At 36.0% G+C, this 24033-nt stretch overlaps 1 protein-coding gene across 1 annotated transcript in view; it reads left to right on the top strand.

Moving 5' to 3' along the window:
* adgb (androglobin) overlaps positions 1 to 24033 on the top strand; it is a 101565-nt gene that overhangs the window by 24529 nt on the left and 53003 nt on the right. The window contains exons 10-16 of the mRNA XM_002936374.5: positions 8303 to 8397; positions 9998 to 10172; positions 15254 to 15344; positions 15613 to 15751; positions 18128 to 18173; positions 18860 to 19019; positions 20705 to 20768. Coding sequence (XP_002936420.4) covers positions 8303 to 8397; positions 9998 to 10172; positions 15254 to 15344; positions 15613 to 15751; positions 18128 to 18173; positions 18860 to 19019; positions 20705 to 20768 — 770 coding nt within the window. The remainder of the gene's footprint in view (positions 1 to 8302; positions 8398 to 9997; positions 10173 to 15253; positions 15345 to 15612; positions 15752 to 18127; positions 18174 to 18859; positions 19020 to 20704; positions 20769 to 24033) is intronic.

Below are 24033 nucleotides of genomic sequence, written 5' to 3'. Positions count from 1 at the left end.
AAATGCTGTAACTCATGGAAACAATGCCTAAAAAAATGGGCACTGATCCGTTCATTTGCAAGATATGGTACAAAAAATTTTAACGGAGAAGGAAAGTCATTTTGGCATTTTACTGCCAATAGATTTGCCACATTAGTGCCACCTAGAACAATATATTTATTCTGCAGAAACCATTGCCATACCTGAGTAAACAGCTTTAGAAGCTTTCTCCATTTGCTTAAGCTAGCAGCTGCCATTTTAAGTAGCTTCCTGCCTGCAGTCTAGCCATTATAGCTGAGATCACACAGAGGAAGCACGGGTCTTTACACTCCATTTTAAAACACAAAGACTGTTGTCCATGGTTCCACTTGTGGTTGTCTGCATGTTGTAAATGACCTCTACTGTGTCCTTCCTTCTGCCATTAATTCACCATCACTGCACATATAAAAGTGTTAGAAAAGGACAAAGAGGGTAAGGCTCCACCATCTATCTCATCAAATGAAGAAATCTGTTATTTTAATGAGCACGTTCTTTATAACTGCAAGAGTTACAAGTTTCACTTTCTTGAAGCAGATCTAAAACCATGTGTTTTACTTTTTTCTTCATATGTGAACCTTCTAATTATTTAAATGAAAGGTACCACCTGTTGTGTTGATTCCACACAGTTATGTGCTCAGATGAATCAGTATTACTTGCAGCATTTTGGAGAGAATTAAGTTGCATTGCTAAAAACATAAACACATTTGAAGTGTCCTACTATCAAGCCCAAAGGACATATTCCTTTCAAAGAATACCACACAGCTGTTCTTCATGGAAAAGTTATGTATGTGCGTAAGGAGAAGGACAAATATAACAAAGCAGCTGTGTATTTCTAATTTGTGTGTGCCACCTTCGCTAAAAGTAATAATATAGCTGGATTGACAAATATTCAAACATATGAGTAAGACAGTGTTCTATTTTGATCAAAACTAAGCACAGACAGTTAGATGTCTGAAATTAAGTTGTGTATTTTATAGCTTTTTAAATGGCCTGTATTTCTAGTCCTAATTCATTCGTTCCTGTCTGATGACAGCAAATTCTCATCTCCTTATATTATTTCTGTTGATTAGTTAATGAACCAACAGATAATAAGTAATGAGAATGCTGCATAATGTGTTTGTTTATTTTTAAATGTTACAGTATATTAGTATATCACTATTCATTAGCCAGAATAGTTTGCATGCTATACAGTTTGTGCATGTACTGTGTTTACATTTACAGTAGGTGCTATTTTGACCAATTAATACTATATTAGCAATGCCTGGGAATAATTAATTGGCGTTACATTGAATGGTACTTAATGGATTCGTATTGTACTGTGCTGTCTGCACCTCAAGGGCAACAAATGTCTTTTGTATAAAATACCCCTATAGCTTCTGCCCATATTATAGGGCTCAGCAATGGGGGGGTGTCATCTTTTGACACTAAAGATTCCTGCACTCAATAATGCACCCATATCTCATGGGCATTTGATTAGCCCCCAACATTTATTCCCTCTTAATAAAAGAGATCATTCCTCATGGACTTGGGTGCCCCGTAAGATGCAAAATTTGGTCTGGAGACCCCTTATTTCATACCAAGTATGTTATATAATGTTCGATTACAGGTATAGGACCTATTATCCAGAATGCTCGGGACCAAGGGTATTCCGGATAAGGGGTCTTTCCGTAATTTGGATCTCCATACCTTAAGTCTACTAAAAAATCAATAAAACATTAATTAAACCCAATAGAATTGTTTTGCATCCAATAAGGATTAATTATATCTTAGTTAGGATCAGTTACAAGGTACTGTTTTATTATTACAGAGAAAAAGGTAATCAGTTTTAAAATTCTGAATGATTTGCTTAAAATGGAGTCTATGGGAGATGGGCTTTCCGTAATTCGGAGCTTTCTGGATAATGGGTTTCCGGATAAGGGATCCTATACCTGTACTAGCAACACAGCAATAGGTCTTCATTGTTTATTTTTTATAGTTTTTGAATTATTTTCCTTCCTCTGCTACATCTTCTCAACTTTCAAATGGGGGTAAATAACCACGGCAATCCTAAACTATTACTCTGTGAGGTTGCAATTTTATTGTAACTTTTTGTTACTTATCTTTCTACTCAGTCACTATTCATATTTAAATCTATCATTTAGCTTACTGCCTGGTTGCTAAGAAAAACAAGACCCTAGCAACCAGATAGGTGCTACAATTCCAAACTGGAGAGTTTCGGAACAAAAAGCTAAATGACTGAAAAACCACAACAAATAAAAAATGAAAAACAATTGCAGCTTGTCTCAAAATATCTATGTCATACCTAACAGTTAATTTAAAGATGAACAATCCCTTTAAAGAGCTTCAAGAAGTATTTAGGGTAAGATCCGTTAAAAAATCAGGGATTCTAAAAAAATTGCTTGCACTGATCAAAATCCTGCACTGGTTAAAATGTAATTTAAATGCAATCAATGCAGCTCTGTAACATGCATTTATTATTAGAAGTTTTTCTGAATTTTCAAGTAATCTGAAAATGTAACCTTCATTTAAGAGTGCTTATAAAATTATACCAAAATGCTTTCCCAAATGGCCTTCACACTTGTCTCCACCACCCCATAAATTATGAACTGCTGGTTTGTAGTAGCACCAAAGTCATTCTAGACTACTCTGCACATGAATGACTGATTAATATGTGGGAGAGGTAAACAAAGGATTAGGGCAATGAATCAATCGTAATGCATGGGAACAAGGAAACCCAGGAATTACTAACCAGAACCTGGAGGTTATTCCTAGGGTTCATGTATAAGGGCCATTGCCCACAGGGCGCAACATTTCGGGGGGAGATAATTCTCCAAGATTTAACCACAGGCAACTAATCTCCCCATGGGAGATTAGTGCTCCAGAAAACAAGCTATTAAAACAGAAATGCAAAAAAAAAAATGTGTGCCATAACTTGTGTGTGATTTGTCAAAGCAGATGCAAATTTGCATCCATGTTGGTGCATCACGTGCAATTTGCTTAGTGTGCTCTTGCTGTTGTGCTGAAATTGTAGGAAAAAAACTATAGGGGTCATTTACTACCTGCAGGGCAAATTGCAAAAAATGGGAGCATTCTTGCACTTTGCCCTGCAGTTAGCAAAATGGCAGCATTGTATTCATAAGGGGTAGGCAGAAGGAAGCACATAGCCATACCCTATCCCACCCATTGCCCATCCCCTTATTTGCACATCTTTTGAATGGCAGGCGATAAGGCAGGGCTGCCTTGTGCCTGCCAACATTGAGTGCTGCGCTTGATTGGAATGCTTTCTGAACAAGCACTAGGGGGGCGCTCCATTGCACTCTTTAGTGCAACTTAGTAAATGACACCTTATGCATTATTGTTAAAAAATATGCTGATATGCATCTGAATTTTACTCTTTGCACTGTACTACTGAATTCCCTAATGTGTTTCTAGATGTTTATCCGTATGAGATGATGGCATTATGTTAAACATTAGCAACTGCATATTTGAAGAGAAATAATATGCAAATGTATCCATCTGTAATACAACAAGCTTTTCAAAACAGCACAAACAGTATTGTTAGATGTTTCTTGAGCAACTGGCAAAACACAGATTGTCACAATGCCAGTGGCAGTACACTGTGCCTGTATCAAAGAGACAGGCAGATGGCATGATTGTAACCACAGCAGAAAATGAGTTAGCAAGATGCTATGTGTTGTATATACAGAAAATGTATAAAGAAAAATATCAAGATGGGTATTTACAGATCTCCATTTCTCAAGCACAATATACTTTCTTACCATTATCTATTCTTATAAAAAACAGAATATATAAAACACAACTGAGCAGATGGATTATGTAGCTGTAGAGATTATGGTGTTACTGTATAATGAAGAGACAGATGGGGAGAAAGGGATGGAATTCATCTTATTTTGGGGTGCAATACAGTGGTGACAACGTGGGTAAAATTTGTGGTCTGGAGCATTGACACCCCTGAAGCCACACAAAGCTTGTCAGTGAAGAGTCATTTCATTTCTCACCTACCCCCTACTCCTGTTGAACTGCTCAAGATCGGAGCTGTAATTCTGCCAGCAGCAGTGGGTAGTGTGGAATTAATAAAAGTGCATTATTGTGTACCTGTGTATTGTGAAAAATCCATCTTAGAATGAATTTAGAAGTAACAGTTTGTGCTTTTTTTACTTGCCATCTGCTATTCATCTTCTAGCCTGTCATTCAGAACACTGCCTTGTTACTAGGGTAAATGACGATGCGTATGTCCAGCTTCAGTTGGGCAATTTTTTTTATTTCTACTACTGCATGAATATGCCTCATGCTAGAGGCTTTGGCACACTATTCTAAAAGTCTGTTCCTTCTCAGATTCCTCTCACTTCTACTTAAAGCTACAAGCCTGTTCCTTCTCAGATTCCTCTCACGTGTGCTTAAAGTGATACTGACACAAAAAACTACTTTTCAAAATATGAATCTATGTAAAAAGTTCCCTATAGGACATATTGATGGTTTTTCACTGACAGGGCTGCTTTTGTAAGTGATTGTTACTTGAAGTTCCTAAACCTGACTGTTTTGCCAGCCTGACTGTCCCTTTTCAAACTGTCAGTTATAGCTTCTAATGCTAACGGCCTCCTGCTGCACAAATATGGAAGCCCCCTCATAGAGGAACATGGGGGATCAGATAGGGAATGTAAAAGCATCAGGCAAATACATTTATGGCAAAATTATAAAGCTCATGCAAAGACAGTGTAATGATATATTTAAAAAACAGTTTAATTCCAGGTGTCAGTATCCCTTTAAAGCTACAAGCCTCATTTACATACACAGCCTCAAGTGCAAAGCTCAAATGCATGTACAAAAAATGAATCTTAATTTATTGTGTTATAATTTTTAGTTTAGCAGATTATTAGGGATCTAAAATACACAAATGCTTTGTGCCATTGGCACATTAGTATGGAACATCTTAAATGTAGCACCTACAATGACTGTCAGTATAATCTTTTGTTAGAGACAAGGATTTGAGAACATAGAAAATATTTTATCATGCAAATTGTCAATATTTTTTGCCAAAAAGTAAGTTATATTAATATTAGTAGTTTTAAGAGTTTGAAGAGCTTCAGTTGGATTATTGTAGTGTATAGAGCTGACCTCAAATCCCTGTTAGATTGTGGGTGCCCTTGACATGTAGCCTTTCTTCTTTAACTCTAAGGGGCCCATTTACTTACTCACGAACCGGCCGAATGCGTCCGTTTGCGTTTTTTTCGTAATGATCGTTATTTGCCGATTTTTTCGGAAAATTATCGCGACTTTTTCTTTGCCATCCGAATGTTGCGCAAAATCTGCCGATTTTTTAGTAGCGTTCGGATTCATTCAAGCTTCAGTATGGTGACTTTTCTTGGGCCAGGTTGGAGCTGCAGGGTGCCATTGAGTCCTATGGGAGGCTTCCAAAATCATGCTGTCTGAAAGTTTCGGAAAGTCGCGACAAGAAACTGTTGTGTTTCTTATGTTGCTAAGAAGGCATAATTTTGTCCTGGTATCAAATGTTTCATCCTATATTATTCTTAAATTATACTTGATGAACTAGAACATCACTATGAGACAGATGATCCAAATAATTTTATCCCAGGGTAAAGTGTAAATGTTTCATATTTTAAATGGGAGTGGATCCTGAACAAAAATTGGCAGGCTGGTTAATGTTTTGCATAATGTGATGTATAAATTGTCTTCACTGACATAATGTACCTTGTAAAAGCATTTTCAGCAGTATAATAGTAAAAGCAACACAGAGTGCTGAGTAGAAATGAAAAGAATGCTCCTGTTCTGAGAAGGCACAGTATTATTCATAAATCTAGAAAATATCAATTTGACTAAATACATGAAATAGGCATCATCAATACAATATAAGAAATGTAATTTATTGCCCAGTATATGCCTGTAATCCCATTTGGTTAATAATATGCCTAAGTATTTTAAAAAATTCTGTGCAGAGTTCTTTTTTCTGCCATTTTACCTTGTGTTACCTTCAAAGTAATAGGAAAGCTGCTTTTTGCTGTTGTTTAATGATTGTTTTGAGTCTAAAACGTTATCAGTAATCTACGTTACTCAGTGCCAACATGTTCTACAGTGCTTTAAAGAGATTTTTGTCAGTCCATGCCTCAGTGTTGATTATAATCGAAGGTCCTAATTACATTCACATGCATTATGGTTAATATTATCAAAAGTCAATTAACCCTCCTAGATTTTTTGAGTGGGGGAGGAAACTCCATGTTTGCAGTGCTAACCATTGCCAAGTTGCATCCCATCTGGAATACAGTAAATAGTCATGTGCAGATATATTTTTGCTATAGGGTGTCTTCCTTTTTTCTTACCTCAATGGCTTGACCATAGGTCTTGCAGCAAACAGGTAATGATTCAGAAGAGTACATTACCTAGAGACCTCCGAAACTGCCACCATAAGCTTTTCAAGGGCATTAAGCCCCCACTGGGGCTTGAAAAGGTGACATCTTGAATGCCATCACTAGCCTGTGGCAAGCACAAAGCATTTGGGGACAGTGAGGGAGTGATGCTGTAGGAAGGATTTTCAGCCCTTTCCAACAAAGCAAAATGAGGTGAGACTAAGGGATACAATGAAAAGTGGGGCACACTCCCATAGTGTAGAATCATAACATAAGATTTATTAATTACACATATTGTACTTCCTGTAAGATGTTTTAAAAAAAACCCGGCCAATTGTATACTCCTAAAGAAGTCGCACTGTAAGATGAAATGGGTTGAGATATTGACAGATAAGCTGTTTTTACATCAAAACAATTGTGTAAAGTGCAATGTGCAATGTGTTTTAAATATTATATTATCATTTTACACTATGGGAGCACACTCCTCTTTTCTTTTATATGATCTGCATAGTGTGACCGACTATCTGAAGAGGTTGCACCCATTATCAGATATTTATGGTAATCGTTATATGGACATTTGCCTACAGAGACTATAGGGTAATGTAATAAAAGGCACTAAGCGTGCCCAGGAACAGTAACCCCTAGCAACCAATCAGCAGATAGTATTTACATGTTTACATGTTATTGGTTGCTATGGGTTACTGTGCCTGGCAGACTTAGTGTTTTTATTACATATGGGGGTATAAGTTATTTTTTTAATTTTTAATTCACTTGTCCACTTTTACCGCCTACAGAGACTACACCGCTCCTTACAATTTGTTATTGTTCTAAACCTAAGGCATTCTTCTCATTGCCTAAACAGGTTACCCTCAACTGGTTGTCTGTGCGGCCTTTAAACACCTCAGAGTCTGGTTCTTTGAACCCAAGTGCCCAGAACAAACTTACTACCCCCAGCATCAAGTTGCATACCAGTTTGAAATTAAAATTTAATTAAATTTTCGTTTTTGTAAATAAAAATGTAAAAGACAATCCACCAGTGTTGCTTTACCTAAGGGAGTTATCAGTATTTGCACACAAAAATCATGAATCTGAATAATGGTTTAAAAACAGGATTTTTTGCTTTATTATGCAAAAAGATGATAAAAACGTAAATGTAAAACTTCGGAATCTGAAAGTTTGTGAGGTCATGCAGAAGTCACAGTTTATTCCATAACTTTTTTTTTATTAAGATTTTTTTCGTTAATAAGTAACTTTCACATTTTTTTTTAATTCAGGGTTACTCAAAGTAGAAAAAAAATAAAAAAATTACACCAATTTTTATAAATAACCCCCTTCCAGTCTGCAGAATTCTGCATACCTTTTGATTAATTTTGTTTACTGTTCTGTTTTAGGCCTTAACAGCTTTAAAAATATTAATACTGTTTGCCTTAGGCATTTTTTATAATGAGTTTATAGTAAGTTTGCAGGTTTTCATAATTACAGTTACACATTGTTAAAGGATGAGCCTTCCATTGTTCCTTTAGATCACTTAAATACTTTGTATTAGGGTTTTAAAATCCAATTTTATACGTTGAAGTAAAACTAAGGAATTGCTTTATTAACTTGGCACATCATTCCTCTGAGAATTGACTCTGGGAGCTGGTAATTATCTTTCTCACATATTCCTAAATTACATCGGCCTTAACTATTAAGTCTGTGGGGCATGCAGTTTATTGATCTCCAGAAAATAATGTTGCTCTCATTTGCATGATAAAATTGTGTCGTAATTAAGAAGAAAACTTGAGATAAGCACAATTATATTTTTTTTGCAAGCCTGTCTAGTGTGTAACAGCTCATATTCTTATATTTTTCTTTAAATTGAATATGTATGTCCAGAATAAAGGAATGTAACACTCTTACAGGCAGTATGGTGCAAATGACTCCGCAGATGGTTGTGTATGCTAGCTACTCACCGCTCCAACTGAGTGAACATAAGACTTCTTTGCTGGGGCAGATGGTAAGAACTTTATCCTTTCAACAGCAGCAGACCGTTATATTTCATCTAAAAATTGTCTACGTAATGTATCACCTATTTTTGTCTTTTATCATTAAAGCATAAACTGCTACTGTATGAAAGAGGATTGAGTAGCATTCTCAAATATTTTCATTATCTATATAAAATATTATAAGAATAAGAAGATAACTGGGATTATATGAGCAATGCTCTTAGGAGATGATTGTGACCTCCTTTTGGAAAGCTATTATAGAGTACAGCAAATATTACTCAGAGATAATATAGCTACCAGTGCCTAGGGAGATTGTTTCTACACAGTTAAATATATAACTGAAAAGCTTGCTAGAGCACATATTTGGAGGTTATGTAATAAACAGTGAAAAATGTTCTAATGGTCTTATCACCCATTGGGAATAATAAGCAGGTAGAATTTCCTGGTCAGCTGTTAAATGACAAATATCTAATTTGTTTCTGTGGGGGACTTGGGCAAACTTAGATACTTACTTACAGATGGGGAGTATTGTGCAAAGATTTTGGGTGCATTCTTCATTCTAGTGACAGCATGCAAGCTACTGGAAACTACAAGACAGAAGGTTCAAGTGAGGATAAGCAGGCAAACATGATTATGCCACAGATGCATTTTGATTGAAAACAACATATTTTGAATTTATTAGTTAAACTTTCAAATAACGTTTTCAATATTGCTAAATATTATTTCTTATCCATGCATGGCTGCCTTGTCATTAATTGCAATGTGCTTTCTTGACAAGTGGTATTTACTTCCTTTTCTATTGCCTTTTTTTCTGTTGATAGTCCATTGTATTTTTGCAAACTCACCTATGCTGTAACTATGCCACAGCATGATATTATATTAATAAAAACAAATAAATATCACCTTGTGCTATATTTTATATGAACAATTAGTGCGGACATGGAAACATTGCACAGAAATATTCAAAGTAGAGAAATTCAGCAAAGTCCTTTACTGGGTTTACTTGGAAGGGTTGAACTTGATGGTCCTTTTTCAACTCTATGTAACTATGTAACATAGTATGCTTTTCATACAAGCAACTGGTAACTGTTGACAGTTTTTACCTTTGCCCTCAAGAGTAGTAATTAAGATGCCATAAATCCATGTTGAGGGCAAAACAATCTAACTGGGATTTTTTTTGAATGTTGAAATACATTTTTTCATATGCCCTTTTCAATGTAGTGGCCCACATAACAAAAAAAACTTTTATCTGTAAAATCCAAAGTCACAACAATAATATAGTTTTTTTGTCTTACAATTTATTAAAACACTTTGCGTAGTATTAAACCACTTATTAAGTAAACAGTTTATTTTGACAGTTATGCTGATATTTTATTTCATTAAATATTACTATAGGTTCAAAAGCATCAAAACACAGAACATAAAAAGTTATGGTATTTACATCCCTATGTCTTACAGTGTTTTAATATTTGAGGTTATCTTGGTCATTTAATAAGATAAAAATAAACTTCTTTCTGTTTCTCCAGGGTTCACATTTTACAAAAGTCGGATCTGACATGAATAGGACTAATAGAGTAGTAAAGTTAAACGTGATGTTATTTTTGTTAATAGGCAGACTCTTCAGAAAAGTTGCGGCAGTATGGGCTTTCCCATATTTACAACCATCCAGTGCTTGTATCTAGAACCAGATCCTGCCCTCTGATTGGGCCACCAAAACCTCCACCTGTACCACGGTGGAAACTTATAAGGCCAAAAAAGGAAACTACAGTGACAGATGAAGCAAAAGGTAAAGTATTGTGCTTTTGCAATTCATGAGTGGGCTAAATAAATGAGTTCTACAAATCCTGTGTTTTTATATAATTCTTTCATGTTTGCTATGGAAGTCAAAGAAAGATCACTACTTTATTGATAGCTCTAGCGTTGCTGCTCCGCTAGAAGTATCATTCATTATTCATTCCTCATGACCTTTAATGTCCAAGAGACAGGCTGATATTCTTGTTATCATTCCATCCCACAAAATATAGTATTGAGGGTTTAGACATGTCAAAAGAGTGCCTTTAAAGTTTTCCTATTAAAATGCCAATAGTTTTAGTTTTTTGAAAGACATATATATTTACAACATTACGTGCTGACAATATTAAACAAGTCAGATGACCAAAGCTTTAGGGAGATTCTTACTTAATGTTATATTAAGTACATTTATTATATTTATTCTTTTTTTACATATGTATATAAGCATTCATGGTTTTAGGGATTGAAGAATAAACTAGAGTTCAATCAAAAATATACATTTATATATTCATTTATTCAGCAACACACTATGTTATGTAATAAATGTAAATAAATCTAAAGCGCACCCTTTGGGATTTAGAGCACAACTAGTGTAGCCACTGATCAGATCCTACCTAATATGTGTATGTTAAACTAGAGAACTGGTTTCAGAGAGGTCTGATATGTTCTCCTTTCTGAACCTGTTTGAAGAAGTCTCTGTGCTTAAAGTAACAGGTGGATTGGGCTTCCACAAATTTGTATTAATTATGCGTGTCCATAATTGCGTGGGTTGTGCTGGTTAATATATATAGATGTATAGGATTGTGGAGTTACTGGTCAAGTGTAAAATAAAGTGTTTTATATTGAGTCAGTTATAAATATTTGGTAAAATGTCAACCTTGTAAAGTAGTATCTTGCATGTTTTGTATTAGCATAACTATAGGGGAAAAGCATCAGCTTGAGGAAGAGATCCCTAGGGGGTCCAGTCCACAATCTTGTTTATAAGAATATCAAAGAATTTTACTGGCTGTTGGCTGGCATAAGTCCCTGCCCAAGGGGGGCAGTATAGTCGTATAATTACCATCTAATATAAATAATGAATGGATATATAATTTAATGTATGAGGTTTTTCCCTTGCTGTACTTTCACCTGCACTCAATGCTTATTTGCCATTATAATATATGGTAATACAAATACGTATCAATATTGTGTAATATTCATCCAGCATTGATTCATTTCTCTAATATCAGTTTTGACCCTTTTTACTGGGTGGCACAGTAAATATTGAATACTGCATATCATAATTCAAAAGCAGTTCAGTCCAGGTGATGATCCTATTAGAGGATTTAAAGTATATAATATTTAATCATTATCGTTTTCAACATGTTTTGGCAGCACTACCATTAATTCAGTTCTTCACTACATCTCTAAGGACAAGTCATTGATCATAATAACAGACTACAAAAAGTTTATTCTTGTGAGCATTCATTTGTCATATTATACTCGGAATGTCAAGGAAATGTCCTTCTGCCACCCCACACTGTTTCAAGCAAGTCATCATACAAACTTCATCTGCAAAGCCATAGTTACATAGTTACATAGTTACATAGTTACATAGGGTTGAAAAAAGACCATTGTCCATCAAGTTCAACCCATCCGAGTAAACCCAGCACACAACCTATACTAACCAATCTATACACTCACATACATAAACTATATATATACAACCAGTAATACTAACTGTAGATATTAGTATCACAATAGCCTTGGATATTCTGATTGTTCAAAAACTCATCCAGGCCCCTCTTAAAGGCATTAACAGAGTCTGCCATTACCACATCACTAGGAAGGGCATTCCACAGCCTCACTGCCCTCACCGTGAAAAACCACCTACGCTGCTTCAAATGGAAGCTCTGTTCCTCTAATCTATAGGGGTGACCTCTGGTGCGCTGATTGTTTTTATGGGAAAAAAGAACATCCCCCAACTGCCTATAATCCCCTCTAATGTACTTGTACAGAGTAATCATGTCCCCTCGCAAGCGCCTCTTTTCCAGAGAAAACAACCCCAACCTCGACAGTCTAACCTCATAGCTTAAATCTTCCATCCCCTTTACCAGTTTAGTTGCACGTCTCTGCACTCTCTCCAGCTCATTAATATCCTTCTTAAGGACTGGAGCCCAAAACTGCACTGCATACTCAAGGTGAGGCCTTACCAGGGACCTATAAAGCGGCAAAAATATGTCCTCATCCCTTGAGTCAATGCCCTTTTTTATACAAGACAGCACTTTATTTGCTGTAGTAGCCACAGAATGACACTGCCTGGAATTAGACAACTTGTGATCTACAAAAACCCCTAGATCCTTCTCCATTAAGGATGCCCCCAACACACTACCATTCAGTAGATAGTTTGCGTTTATATTATTCCTACCAAAGTGCATAACTTTGCACTTGTCAACATTGAACCTCATTTTCCAGTTTGCTGCCCAGTTTTCCAATTTTGTCAAATCGCTCTGCAAAGCGGCAGCATCCTGCATGGAACTTATAGTTTTGCACAATTTAGTGTCATCAGCAAAAATAGAAACAGTACTCTCTATGCCCACCTCCAGGTCATTAATAAACAAGTTAAAAAGCAAAGGCCCAAGGACTGACCCCTGCGGTACTCCACTAACCACACTGGCCCAATTAGAAAATGTTCCATTTACCACCACTCTTTGTACTCTATCCTTCAGCCAGTTTTCTATCCAATTACAAATATTATGTTCTAGGCCAATATTCCTCAATTTGATCATTAACCTTCTGTGAGGTACTGTATCAAACGCTTTAGCAAAATCTAAGTAGATGACATCAACTGCCATTCCAGCATCAAGGTTCCTGCTCACCTCCTCATAAAAGGCAACTAAATTAGTCTGGCAAGATCTGTTACCCATAAAACCATGCTGGCACAAACTAATAGTATTGTGAACTGCAATGTATTCAACTATCCTATCCCTTATTACCCCTTCCAGAAGCTTTCCTACTACTGATGTCAGACTAACAGGCCTATAGTTTTCAGGCTGAGAACGAGATCCCTTTTTAAATAACGGCACCACATTAGCAATCCGCCAGTCTCTCGGCACCATGCCAAACCTCAACGAATCCTGAAAAATTATGTGAAGAGGCTTGGCAATCACAGCGCTCAGCTCATTTAATACCCTGGGATGAATCCCATCCGGTCCTGGACCTTTGTTTACCTTTACATGTTCAAGTCTCTTTTGAATTTCCTTTCAATAAATCATTTTTTTCCATAAAGATATAACTATAAATATTCAGGTAGTGCTGCACTGGCTAAAGATTTGTGTTCTTCTGACTTTGACACTAGTCATATATAATGTCTGCCTAATGTCTTTATTATGAAGTTCTAAACAGTATCTGCAGACTTTAATAACCTAGCCCGAGATTCTGTCATTACCTGCAAAATATCATTTTTCACAGCAGGTTCAGGTAGAAAGATGCAAAGAAAAGTCAATAGAATTTTTAATTAATTACACTGATCAATTACCATTAAGGTCATATTCAGATTTCTTTTGTTGAAGCTTTATATAAAAGTTCTTTATGTGAATCAAAAAATGGTACAGGTATAGGACCCATTATCCAGAATGCTCGGAACCAAGGGTATTCCTAATAAGGGTTCTTTCCGTAATTTGGATCTCCATATCTTAACTCTACTAAAAAATCAATAAAACATTCATTGGACACAATAGGATTGTTTTGCATCCAATACGGATTAATTATATCTTAGTTGGGATCAATTACAAGGTACTGTTTTATTATTACAGAGAAAAAGGAAATCAGTTTTAAAATTCTAAATTATTTGAATAAAATGAAGTCTGAGGAAGTGACTGGATGCCACTGAGGGGCCGATTCACTGAAGTCCGAAAAACGAGTGATATTTATAGCATGCGTTAAAAATATTATCACTTCTTATATTTTGAGAATTAACGATCGATTCACTAAAAGTACACTTGTCTGAATTAAGAAGCAATGTTATTGTCATTATTTATCTGGCGATGACATATTTTTAAGCGTTATTTTAAACCATGCAATATATTTATGCGTTATTTTGTAGCACGTGATATTAGCGCACACTATTACGCACGTAACCGTTACTTTCTGAAAACTACTGTTCTGAAAATTACCATTTCCCTGAAAACTGGAGTATGCATCACTCTAGGGCAATCGCATTCTTGAAAAAATCCGACTGCAAACTCCATTTTGTCACCACAGACAACCACCAGCTGCAATTTTGTTTATTAACACCTACTCCTGGGAGGCGTTAAGTTTCACAGTAATTATCGCCTAATTTTATGCTTTTAACGCTTTAAATATGTGAATTATGGGTTAGTATTATTTCTATTCGTTATTCGATAATTACCTCAATGCGATGGAAATAACGCTTTGCGATAATCAGGATTTTTGCGTGTAGTAATGCATGCGAAATGACTTTGATGAATCGGTACCTAATTATCGAATACTTTTAACGCATAAAACTATGCGTTAAGCGTTAACGACCTTTAGTAAATTGGCCCCTAAATGTTTAAAGCATGTGGTCCTTTGATATAGTTTGTATGGATACTCCGTGCTTTCAATATGGCTAATAAAAGGATGACAGAAGCTTGATACCCTGTAACAAACACTCTTTCCCTGTTGAAGAATGTATGTTTGGGGAAATTTTACACATTGCAGCACAAAGAATTATAGGCTGATCAGTTTGTGCCAATGATTACAAGGGTTTCAATCAGTAGCAAAATACCTTCAGCTCTAGGCATGCATCTGAAGGCAATTTTATTTGTATACCCTAGATTACTTGCTAAATACTTGTATTGAACCTGACTTTCAGTCTGTTGTGTTCCTAAAGATTCAGAGTTTTCATCCCAAATTTCACATTATTTATTAATAAGCAGAGTTATTAGCCTAGTCCTTGGTATGTTTAAGACACACACAAAATAATTATTTGCATCATATTTAGTAAAAAATGTTCTACATTGTATATTGGCTGATTATGCCATTGCTGATATTCACATCGATTTATGTTTCTTTGTTTCTGTTTCTTTCCTGCAGAACCCATAGAGAAACAACCTGAACAGTTTGTTGAAATTACTACCCCTTTTCTCAACTTCCGGCTGAATCCACTCAATGTACCATCGGAAGTGTAAGTATTAAACTTATTACTAACAGGGGTGATTCTAGCTACTCAGCCGCCATGAAGTGGTTCTTGCAATGAAGAGCAAAATTTCCAGTTTAATCATTGGAAACTTTGCTCTCAAAGTTACCAAGAGAGGCTTTTTGCCACTTCTGATAACTTGGGGGAGGGGTGCTGCCGTATGAGGGAAGGTTCACACCAGTAATGAACCACAGAGAAGGCAAGTGCAGAACTTGTTGCAATAAAATAAACCTTATGTTTGTATTTTTTTTCTCAGAAGCAAGATCCAGACTTCTCCAAGTAGAGGCTCCTTGGTGGCATTTAGTCTTTCTTCTCTCAGTGAAACAGAGGAAAATGTTGAAAACAATAATAACGATATCAAAAGTCTTCAGTTATGTGCTGAAGATAAAACTGAGGTAATAAAAGATGGATTTTTACTGAAAGGTTCAAAGACCCCTGTGGAGAAACTGAGAATTTGGGTTAATTTCCTTCCTGTAAAAAAATGACCTAGTTTCCTTCCTGTACAAAAATGACCTAGTTGCTATGTTTTAAAGGACTAGTAACATCATAAAGAGAAAATAAATGTTTTTATATTTAATGCTTGTGTCTCTTTATCCAGCTCCTACAAATAGGCTATTATTTGGAGATAAATATCCTATTATATATGAGAAATGATTTTATCCTATAGTCCGGTAGTGAGACATCAATGGCATTTGGCCCCTGTTTATCTTTCTGAGTTATTACTAAAACCATTTTTATTCTCCTAAGTTTATTTGTAATATGCTGTGTAAACATGTGCCCTTTTGCTGCCCCCGGTCTACACAGCAGCTGATTTATAATAATAACTTCAGTAGGGATAGTTCTTTTGAGCACACGGTCTTAGCAATGCAGGGTAAAGCTGGCCATACACAGAAAGATCCGCTCGTATGGCGAGGCCACCAAACCAGTGGATCTTTCCCTGATTTCCAGGGATATCAGATTGATCAGATCATTCAGCCCTCGGAACAAGCAAGGGGCACATCAACAAGCAGATAAGCATCTGGACGATTTTTGGCCAGATTTCGGTGGGGCAGCCCAATAAGCTACCCATGTATGGCCACCTTTACAGCACATTATATTTAAATGCATGAAAAACATTGTCAGTTTTTGGTCTTAACACATCTCCCCTAGAATGTCAGCATTATACCTACTGTATTTTCATCAGTCTGTGGGTCTTTAAAGGGTAGTTCACACTGTAAATGTAAATACCCTTTTGTGTGATTATATGTTTTGTAGTTTTGAATTATTTTGAATTATTTAGCTTGTTATTCAGCAGCTCTTGAGTTTGGAATCTCAGTCACTATTTGGTAGCTAGGGTTTAATTTACCCTAGCAACCAGGTAGTGGTTTGAATAAGAGACTGAAAAATAAAATAGCAGAGCCTAAATAGAAAGATAATTAATACAATACAGTTTTTAGCCTCACAAAGTTTTTTCTCCCCCATTTCAAAACTGGAAAGATGAAAAAAAAAAGGCAAATAACTAAAAAAACTATAAAAAGTGAAGACCAGGTGTAAAAATTGAAAAGGCAATTCTATAACATTTCAAAAGTTACTAAAAGATGTTACTAAAAGGATGTTTTTATGTCCCCTATTTTGTGGTGATGATGGGTCTTAATTATCTTGTCACTCCATATATTTTTTGCAATTTGATGAAGGTATATTCAGCCCAAACCCTGTTAGGCTGATGTCAAACATAGTGTATGGCGTATAGTTTCGGCAAGCAGAAAAATGCTTGCTGAAAATATCGCCATACGCTCCTACCTGTGCCTGCACCAGAATGACTGAAATACACTCGGGTACAGGCACATGTAGCCGATATCCGCCGAAGACACAAAGTCTTGTGGTCAGGCCCGGATTTGTGGAGAGGGCACAAAGGCCCAGGCCTAGGGCGGCAAAAGTTTAGGGGCGGCATGCCGCCCCGCCGCAATTAAATTTTTAAATTTTGGGGAGCAGCGGGGACCTCTCCCCACTGCTCCATATGGGAGATAAAATGTATGCGCACGTGCAGCTGACACGGAGGGAGGGTTCGCGCATGCGCTCACTGTGTGGGGGGCGGGGTTGGCGATTCAAGCATGCGCGGAGGGGGCGGCCTTGGGGCGCCCGTGTCACAAATCCGGCGCTGCTTGTGGTTTTTGACAGATACAGCTACATGTGCCTGCACCTGAGTGTATTTAATTCATTTGGGTGCAGGCACAAGGTAGGGTAAATCTAGCATAGCGGGGCGTATTCTCTGCAAGCGTTTTTCGGCTTGCCGAGAATACGCCCGTGTGGCATCAGCCTTAATTGTCAAACACTTACCTGAGGGGGTGCTAGTTCCAGGGCTCTATTTGTATGTTGCATCTACACATGCAGTTGACTTGCACATAATGAATCTCATGCTAATGGTGTTTTCAGCTTTATGATCCATGCCACAATTCAAATTACATAAATCACACCCTCACTGACAGCAATAAGTGATATGAGTTATAAATTGCATCCTTTTTGGTAAATCATGCACGTTATGGCACATGCTATTGAGCATGCACCTACAAAAGTGCTGTGAAATAATGCCACATCAAGGGTGAAAAACATTGCAGTTTGCACCCGAAATGTTATTTTTTTTGCACATTTAAGGGGTTATGTAATAAATGGCACTAAGTTTGCCCAGGAGCAATAACCCAGTATGTTATAGTTAATTTTGCACATTGCACAATGAGGCACATATTACTACTATAGTGTTCATTTGCATATATGTTTTTCCTCTACATTTATAGGCAAGTTCCATCATTAAAGATTCTGCTGGACTGAATAAAGGAACAGGTAAATTTAGCAGGCATTGTATTAAGGTAATTCATAATAGAACAGATACCAGGTAACAGCTTAAAAAACTGAGAAAGGCTTGGGAGTTGGAAGCCCACTGCAAAATTTAGAAAGGGGCTCATTTAGAAAACTGTTGTCTACTTGGCTTAAACTCACCAAGGAAGGGATGCTGTAGGTAGCAGATATTCACCACAAGTTTAGAGAACAAGCAGACACGCATGATAAATAAATGCAGGAAATATACATTCATATATCACCTGTTCTAGTGTGCCTGCCTGGAAACAAGGGGTTCAGCTGGACATATTTGAAAGTCAGCTGTAAAATGCATCAAGCAAATTTTCTATTGAATAAAATGATTGTTCCTACTTGACCATTAAATAAGTACCCTTTGTTCTGTAAGGCTATAAATGTGTAATAGGTATGTTAGAATGTTTTCAAATGTATTCACATTTGGTTCAGCATGCACTTCAGCTATATTCTTCATTTATTTTCACCATATATTGTATAAATAACACTCTTTACATTGTAAGGTATATAGACAAATATGTTCACCAAAATTATTGGTACACAGAATATACTAGGGAAATTTTGACATTGAAAATGCTATGAACCAGTGTCACCAGAAGATATTTTATAGCAGTGGTATATAAATGTAACTTTGTTATGTTTATTTTACATGGAATAAGATGGTGTCACCGAAAATGCACCTCCAGATATGTACACATCTGATAGGTCTAATCAACCAACTCCTGGTATAGACAAAACACCAGAAGATAAAGTAATGGAGAGGAAAGTGCCCCCCACAGAAACATGGATGGATTTTTCAGACTTCTGCAAGTGTTTTCAGTAAGTCCCTTTATAAAAAGTTAAATCAGCATAAAAATGTATATGCAATAATATTGTGTGTTTGCAGTATCCCACCATGCATGCCCAGCATCATATGTAGGACTGCCTTTGGGTAAATGAAAAATGGCACATATGGAAGCAGCATGCAGTGTTGATAAAATGTAGTATCTTTCCCCTTCAGTGAAATGAACAGCGCATTTCCCTATCATGTGGTAGAGACCTGCAGTGAGTCAGATACCTGTGAGTACCCACAGAATGCCCGCAAAGCAGTCAGCTTTCGTGTAGAAATTCCCTGATTAATCAACCAAGTGGGCGTTCTACGAGTTCTCTGCCTGGGTATTTGGGTAAACTTTGGCTCAGCCCACGCATCTGGCCAACTGGACCCATGCAGGTTTATTAAAATTCACATTTGTGATTTTCAAGTTTTCCTTTAATTTGAATAAAAAAATACTTTCCTTTTAAGGTGCAGGAATCCACATAGCTTCTAATGTCCAAGCTTAGTACAGGGCAATACTTTAATAGCAAGATTGTGTTAACCCCACTGGTGCCTGTGATAATAATACATTTGTTTTAAAATTCCAACAAAATGCCATATGGAGAATTGATCTGTAAATTGCAGGCCTTATACTGTTATAAAATGGCAAACTGTAAAAAGGCTAGAGACTAGATAAAAAGTTAATAGGAGGGATGGCAAATACAGTCCTTCACAAAACTGTAGGCAATCCATAAACTGAATTTGCATGTAATGACAAACAAAATTCCTTAATCTGTCAACAAAAAACTGACCTATTAAGGTGTCCAGAACATTAAAGTCACATATCTAGAAGATTTCAGACTTGGCCCATTTGTCCCTAAATCCCTTGATTCAGTGCATTGCTTATGAATATGCAGTTTTTCTTTATACAAATTTGAAGTGTGAATGTTATTTAACTGGGCTTACTTACAGTATTTTAGTATGAGGGCTGTTTTAAAATATCTCTAGTTGAGTTATACCTTGCCTTTAAAAAACACTTTCAAAATTATTTAAATGCCAGATATTATAGTTATTTGTGATTTACCAGCATGACAGTTCCTGTTTTGTCCTTACAGAGTATTTTTTTATTAAAAATGTAATTAAAGGATTGTTCTGCAATAGGATGAGATGCAGGAGTTCCCAATTTATCTCTGTATTAAACTGGCTAATTGCTTTTAAAATACACTTGAGAACTTATTTGTTATGATTATGAATTTTAAACGAACTGTGAAGAACTGAGTAACAGATAATTTGCCAGCACTACAAACTATCTATACATGCTATTTAGACATGTATAAATGGACCAATACAGGTACTTATAGCATATTTCATATTATAAAGTTTCAAACCATCTGAGTGATTTGCCCATAGGAGTTATGGACTGTAGCTTGGCTGTCCTCTGCTCATTCTTATTAGCAAAGGGTTTTCATGCCCAGAAAGTCTATTACTAAAGATCACTTTTCTCTTCTCTCATTGTGGGCTATTGCTTTTTTTCTTTAGGTTTTTCTATGGGAAGCCAAAGTGTATTGATCTGCTACTAGAAAGATATAATAATAATAAAGTAGCTTTTAGGGTTCAAACTCTTCTAAAACATAATGCTTTTTATGTTTTTCTATATCATGATCATTCAGTATAAAAGAAAATAAATTGAGATTTTATTGTGCATTTACAGGACTTTATATGTTTTTCACAAACCAAATACCTATCCGTACACATGCCAGAAATCAGACTTCAAGGTAAAGAATTTTTTTATTTCTTTTCAAAGGGCGTTCAATGTCACTTTCCTCTCAATTCAGTTTTATTCATTTCTGCTTTTATGCTCTACTCTGACAAGCCTGAATGCTGACACCTAGACAGGAAAGTATTTTTAATAAAGACTGTAAAGTTTCTTGCAAGACAGGAAGAAGACAGATACAGTAGCACCCCTATTTTACATCTTTTTTTTAATGGTTGACACTACATGTACTGTTTCTTTCTAATATTACTTTTTCCATACTGATAAATCATTCACCAAAGGTTAGAAATACAAAATCATAAAGAAATGAGATATCATTGTTTTCAACCTAAATCCTAAACTTTGCAAGAAAATGTTTTTGTTTAGCAGTGGTATAATAAAACACTACTGCTTAATGCAAAAAGTTTACTTGCCATATTACCACAAAATGCAGTAAATGATGCACTGGGAATCTTATTGAAGAAATCAGCTAAAGCCTTTTTTCACAAGTTGGTTTTTAGGTGGTACACTTTTCATGTTTGTCAAAAAGTCTTTCCTGCCTAGGGCCCCATCAGCTCTAGGTCTTTACACATTTGCAGGCCAGTGTTCTCTCAAAGCCAAGTGCTTATATGCACACACACATTTTGTGGCTAGTACACAACTTTTGGCACGTAAAAAAGAATTTTATTTAAAAATGTATAGTTTGATACTTATTTGTATACACTGCCTCTCTGACCCAGTCAGAAGCAACATATTGGATCATATATGTGGAAGAAAGGGCACCCATGTCATTTTACTGCCTAGGGCCTCATTTTTATTCATGTGTTCTCGTATGTGATACGTGATGAACATTTTTGGTATTATATTTCTCTTGGAAAATGTTGTAATACACAGTGTTTAGCACTGTTAACTTGCAGTGCTGGGGTCCTGGGTTTTATTCCAGCCAGGGCACTATTTGCAAGGAGTTTGTGTATTCTCCCCATATCTGCATGGGTTTCTTCCTAGTCTTTTGGTTTCCCCCAACAATCTAATAAAAACATAATGTTTGAGACTGATGATGGTGCTACTTCCATGTTGTACACTATAGAAAATTAGGATATACTTCTTTTATATCATGAGTCATCTAAATAGCAAGTTGGTTGTTTATAGTTATCCCGTTATATTTAGATATATAAAGCTGAAATAGGCACAATTTTTGGAAGCTAAAATTATGTGACCAGAATGAGCTATTACAATGACAGTGATAATGTATTGTATCAGTCAGTACATTGATCTTACTCATAAGCTTGATCTCATTTTTTTTTTACTTACTTAAATAAGTAGTTTGATACACCTATATTCACATGGTTATATTTTATTGAATAAAGTAAGTGATTAAAATGTCCCATTTGACTATAGCCCTAAAATTCCTGTGCCCTCCATTCTGCCATTGGAAGTTAGAATATTGAGGGTGTGGATTACCAAATCCACAGATTAAATAGGAATGCATTAGATATTGTTGTGATGATATTTTAATGGCAGGACTGGGGTTTAAAAAAATGACATGTGGCAACTTAGTCCTAACAATGTGCACTGAAACAATACTGTCAGAAAATAGCACTGCATTCTGTCCATAGCATTGTATGCAGCCATTCTAGTAGGCAATACATATTATATTTATACTATACTACTTTGCCATTAAAGAGGATGTACACCCAAACATGAAACTCAAATGCTAAGGTACTTTACGGTATGTATTAAAGTTTTTCAGTGATTTTAGAGTTATTTGTATCAGAAATCAACCATTCTCCAGTCAAGGCTCCAGTTCCCACAATGCTTTTCACACTTCTGTTGGCCTCCCTTTTAGCAGGCTTTTTAATCACAGAAAGCATTGTGGATGGAGTAGATCTGGCTACTGATACAATGGTTCCATGATAGTAGTTGGGGAAGAAAAGAGGTGTAGGAGACAGACAGGAACTGCCTTCAGTTGCAAATGCATTTACAAATAACTCACTGGAAATTTTCTACAAATGTTCCTTAGAATGAGATCTTGTTTAATTGTGAAAAAAGTTTTACATAATTACCTTTTAACAAGTATCAACATTCTTTTATTTCAGTTAAATACATATTGAGAAGCCCCTTTTCCAATGTGATTTATTTAGGGCAATGGAAATCTAAGGATACAATTATCTAGTATAAATTATTGATGCAAGGTGAGAAAGGACAAGTTGAGAGACCAAGATAAGGAAAACAGTTTTGCTCTTGAGACTTTGTTGAATTTTTTGACCTTAGTGATTTTGGTCTCTTATAACAACAGAGTCTATTCATGGAATTAATTATTTACTGCAGCACAGAAATGTCTGTAGACTTCTGTAATACCTATGCGATTTGTAATTATACATCCACATTGATTACATATAATATAAACTTTAGTGCAGACACACTGGGGCACATACATTCTATTTCAGTCAGCATTCTTAAATGGAAACAAAATAAGATTTAAGGAATAGTGCACATGGAAATATCACATGGATTCAGAGAAAATTTAGCAGATAGTGTTTAGACACCGTATATAAGATCATCTTACAAAATGACGGATTCAAATGCAGTAAGCATTTTTGTAAGACCATCAGTAAATTTAGCCATATTAGTCTGAGGTTACTTGTCTAATTACTGTTTAGTAACTTGAATAACAGACTCAATATTTATTTATTTTATAATATAGTAGTCATGTTTAGTTTGATGATGCCCAGGGCACCTCTACTGGAGTAATTCAAATGGCAGAGAGTATCATTTCCCTGAACAAAACATATTGGAAGTAATGCAAAAGCTTTAGGAAATAAAAGACTTAAAAACAATACAGGGCTGCACTAACAGAAGACATTCTAAGGTATACCAGGCATGAAAGTAAATAGACTCTTATTAAAAAAAAAAAAGCAGTAGCAATAAACTGGCAAGCTAAAGGCAAAATTCAAAACATATTGCTCAAGAGGCTGTGAGACTGAAAATATATCCATTGAGAATCCACTTCAGAAGATGAGAAGCATGTTGAAATATAGAAAACACAGGAGACTGGGGGAAATAAAAAAGACACTGTTAACAGTAGTTACAAATTGCACAAATAGAGATATTTGAGCCATAGAGGGCAGTGTCCTTGTCTTGCAATATGCACTTATTCTGGAAGAATGCCATATTGCAGTGTTCTTACAGCATATTTTTATAATAATTTATACACTACCATACCTCAGAGAGAAAACTTTTATATAAACAAACACCTCCCTTCCTACAGCTATAACCTGTTAGGTTGT

This window comes from Xenopus tropicalis, chromosome 5, assembly GCF_000004195.4.
Source record: "Xenopus tropicalis strain Nigerian chromosome 5, UCB_Xtro_10.0, whole genome shotgun sequence".
NCBI lineage: Eukaryota > Metazoa > Chordata > Amphibia > Anura > Pipidae > Xenopus > Xenopus tropicalis.
The sequence above is the reverse complement of the archived record's forward strand: the minus strand, read 5'-3'. Positions and strand labels throughout refer to the sequence as shown.